Consider the following 4504-nt stretch of genomic DNA (forward strand, 5'->3'; position numbering starts at 1 on the left):
TTAAACACAGAAACTTTGGAAGATAATGAAAAGCAAGTGATCTTATACGTCAAAGTAAAGCCAAACTAGGCAGAGAAACAGTACTGCCTATCTTGCGATTAACAACCTTTCTATTTGACAAACCACTGACAGCTTCCTACATTCTTAATTTAAAGAAAATTTCAGGAAAAATACCCACATGTTTTGCTTCCCTTATTTACAGTACCAGTAAGCATCTTTTAAGTTTGGCTTAATTTTTCACAGCACCGCAAAATAAAAAGGTCTGACTGTTTTTCTTTCAGTCTGGTGTTGCTTTCAGCCTCTACAATGACGTTCAGTACAAAGTGAAAAGAAACTTACAATAGTGGATATAAGCTGTAAAGAATTTTTATCACAGAGAAACAGCAGAATGTCATACCTGCAAACACTCGGTGCTTACTTGAGCACACAACAGTTTTTGCATATCAAGACAGTATGAGACAGAAGATAGTTATGTAAGCTTTGAAAAGGAACTCATTGCTTTGTAGGATTTCCCATCCAAACAGCTCTTATAACTTGATGTTAAGAGAGCTACTAGATTCAATTATTCAATATCAGCTACAAGTACCTGTATTCCTTTGCCAGATACCCAGTGCTAACTTCTGCACAGCTATGTGATAGAAACATGAGCCATCTTAATGCAATTACATCTGCTTCAAATGAAAGCAACTGTAAGATATGTAGCCTGATGCAATTATATCCAATGAAGTGGTAATTGCCATAATGCATTTTATCAGTAACATTTTAAAAAATTGTACAGTAGCATTTGCATCAATAGCTTTCATTTCTTACAGAAATAAGAGAGAGACAACATTTTACCATCTAAGAGTAAACCTCCCTGTCCCCAACAAGGAGCATTTTCCTTATTAAAGTGTTTTTGGTTTCTAAAAGTACATGTCCAAAACCAAATTGTGGAATCTGTGTGCCCACATTTCCTGTTGGCTTTAACTCAAACTGTGCAAATGTGATCAATGAGTTAGAGAGACTAGCTGCATTATACATGTATACTGGTAATATCTAGTAAGAGATGCAGTTTTAAACATCACCAAGCTACCCTAAGTGTGTTTGCATCCCATGCTTCAAAAAATATCCAAAGACCCTTTTAGCCTTCTGAAAGGACATAGCAACATTTCCAGTGGCACTGACCTTTACATTACATTACGTTTTAGTTCTGTCCTTCACAGAATGTCAGCGGCATATATTTACAAAACCAACATATGACTCAAACTACTCTGATTATATACAGACACACAGCAGATTGCAACACTATTTTTTTAATGAAGCACATTATTTACACTAGCAATTCCTAGTAACGTGCCACAACTCACTATCAGCATTAAAAAACCCCAAGCAAACAAACAAGTGAGCGATTCCTTGATTTAAGTCTGATAAGAAAACCTTCTACCAAGTGTTCTATGGAAAGCAGAGGTTTCGCAGAGACATTCTGAATAAAACCCTACCTGTGTAGTGCTCGTTCCCTTGAGCAGCACAAGTTAACAACTGGGCCATTGATGAACCAACTGCTTTGGATGTACTTCCCAGGTCCTGAGCACATTTCTCAAGCTGTGAAAAATTGCAAAGGACAAAATTCTTTACTTAAGCTCAATTGAAGACACTTTTTTTTTTAAATAGTACTAAAAAAATTCCTCATTCCACAAAACCCAAGCTTTTACCTCAGCTACCAAACACGCACACACAGCTTCTCTGAAACCTGACTAGCATGTTTTCCCTGTCCAAGGTGAAATAAATGGATGTATTAGGTAATACGAACAACAAAACTATTTTATAATTAGCAATGGAAATCAACACCTTCTTCTGAGAAGGGTTTTTTTGCCAAATAAAACATTACACATCCTAAGACTACCATGACTGACATTCTAATAGACCTATTGAGATCTCATCTTTGTCACTATTGAAAAAGACATTCTTTTTGACAAGAAAACACTGAAACATTGCCACTACTAAATTGTAATTTGTACAATAGAGAAGGAGGCCCTACAGTCCTATGAGTAATTCTGCTACAGAACATGCTTCTGGTATAGTAGAAATATATACTCTTTTTAAGAGAATTAGTGCAAAATCCTATCAGTGTCATCATTATCCAAAGCCTCACAACTTGTTTTGCCTGTAATGCTTAAAATTTTTAACAGCTAACTTTGCTTGTTTGTTTTTAAATGAAGAACATCCTTCCTCAATTACAGTTTCTCCCGGGAGAGGTTTTAACTGTCCATCCACAGCTGCCATCTTCGCATCTTGCAGTTCATTTTTGAGTGTCTGGACTGTATTCAAAGCAGAATCGATTTCCATTGGGCCACATGCTTCATGAGCCTATTCAGAAATCAAATCAATATCACTGTTAGCAGCTGTAAGCCGCTATCAGAAATAGTAAATGCTTCAGATATAATCTCCCCCTCCCAAATTATTGCTCTCACGACTTTAGAGGCCATTGTGGGCACTTGATGCACATCATGGATTCCAAATTCCTGCACAATATTCTTAGCTTGTGAATAGAACAACACATTGTTAAAAGCCACTGGGGGAATGAGGTGCACTTAGCTTATGTGCATGTACCTTCACCCTACACAGTCAAAGTACTGAGAAAATAACTGTTGCAGTCTGGACTTCACCTTTGACAAATAGCCTACCTATGCATTGTGACTAAAGTCACACTGAACCCTCTGATGTGGCAGCCCACAATCATCAGTACCTGAGCTGGAAATTTTAATGTTAGCTCAGGTGTCGCCACCTATATGCCACAATCCTGTTTTTGCACCTTAGTGTACAGACACAAAAAAAGAGCAGACTTTCCACCGATTTTTTTTTTTTTAACCCGTACATAGTTTAGAAATCTGCATGTGAAACAGACAGCCTCTGCTTCCCTGTATTTTAGAGATGATAGCTCCAGTTCACAATCACAACACTGACCACAGCAGTGCCATATCTAGGTTCTCCCCAGTCTGGCAAGTGCATGAGATATGCTCCCCTTTCCTCGCTCTCCTTCAGATGTAACAGCAGCTCAGAGTTTGGATATGCTGCTCTGTGTATATCCTTCTCCTGTCTTTCTGGTATGGAAAGGGTAGCACAAGCTTTTCCATTTCCTTGCCGCTTCTCCCTTCCCTTTCTATTATGACACAGAAGCCACCTGGGAGTCTGAGCAAACTGCAAAAAGCAACACTGAGAAATGAGCCAAACTACCAGAGCGTGAGCCATTCCCTTGCGGGAGACACAGTGGGTCAAGCCTGTGGCCACCACCCAAGCAAGAGCTTTAGCTGATTAAAACTAGTATTTACCTACCTTCTGGGAGGCGGTTCGTAGCTCAGCTAAGCTGGTAGCAAGATTCTTTGCACACTGACTTAGCTGCATTGCTGCTGCTTGATCAGTCACAGTGGGGACTGCAGCTTTAGCAGATGCCACCATTTTACTTCCAGGCTGTTCAAAGAAGAAGAGTGAACACAGTTGGTTTTACTAGCTCATTTTCTTTAAAGAAGGCTTAGGAGTCAATAAACAAACTGCTTCCTCTATTCACACACTCATGAGGTTTCTGGATTTTCTGTAATGACCATTTAACGCACTTCCTGCTCCTTAACCATGCACCTTCCAGGTCCCAGCCTTTTATTCATATGCTGCACCCTGTCGTAACTCCACATTGCCGTGTCCTCTGCAGCAGGACTCATTCTGTGCTTTACCAGTACAATGACTACTTCATTGGTACCAATGTCTGCTTGAGGCCTTTGAGTACTCATGTGGACTACTTAAAAAAATTTAAATGTGCAGTTCTGCCATTCAACATCCATGTGGTATGAGCAGGTCCAGGTGGCACAGATGGCAAATTTGTACTCTGCCAAAATTCTATAAATTGAAAACTGTAATTCAAGCAATGATGCTTCACAGGGTTTTGCTGCTAATACAATTAAAATACTTTTCTGATTCTTACCATCACCATGCTACACACATACAGCCAGAAGGCAGACGGATCATTTTAATGACTCCAGAGGGAATCATACAGCAAAATACTCAAACGGAGCAAAAGCGTGGTTCGCAGTACCTCTGCCTACATGGGCACGTAAAGAACCTGCTAACAGCAACCAATGAAAGGATTCATCTCCACTCCACATTTAAGGCAGGACTAACCGGTGCCAAGTAATGAACATGTCGTTACATGGAAAATAGGTTTCTTCTGTTCATTTCTCGTAATGTCAACAATAAACCCAATAGTTTTGTTATCAATGCTCAATACTTTTTTTTTAAAAGATGTTTTGGAAGAAGCACAGAGTCAAATTTTGTGTTTTGTTCAAAACTTCAATCAAGATCCATTATGTATTCAGGCTAGTATCTGGAAAAAACATGGTAATATTCCCTTTTATTTGTGAAGAACTCTGGAGCTGCAACACTAACTTTACCTTCATTGAGAAAGGTTACAACAGTCTCACATGTTCAGACCTCTGCTTAAAAAGATGCTGAATTCCCCCCGTCTCACCCTTTAAAC

General features: G+C 39.2%; 1 protein-coding gene across 1 annotated transcript in view; it reads right to left on the reverse strand.

Annotated features, from left to right (window-relative positions):
* The window catches only part of LOC104618401 (talin-2), a gene marked incomplete at its 3' end in the record, with an annotated part of 66157 nt that overhangs the window by 22121 nt on the left and 39532 nt on the right, over positions 1-4504 (reverse strand). The window contains exons 23-25 of the mRNA XM_010283980.1: positions 3313-3447; positions 2218-2346; positions 1479-1581 (exon numbers count right to left, since the gene is read on the reverse strand). Coding sequence (XP_010282282.1) covers positions 1479-1581; positions 2218-2346; positions 3313-3447 — 367 coding nt within the window. The remainder of the gene's footprint in view (positions 1-1478; positions 1582-2217; positions 2347-3312; positions 3448-4504) is intronic.

This window comes from Phaethon lepturus, unplaced genomic scaffold (assembly GCF_000687285.1).
Source record: "Phaethon lepturus isolate BGI_N335 unplaced genomic scaffold, ASM68728v1 scaffold5783, whole genome shotgun sequence".
NCBI lineage: Eukaryota > Metazoa > Chordata > Aves > Phaethontiformes > Phaethontidae > Phaethon > Phaethon lepturus.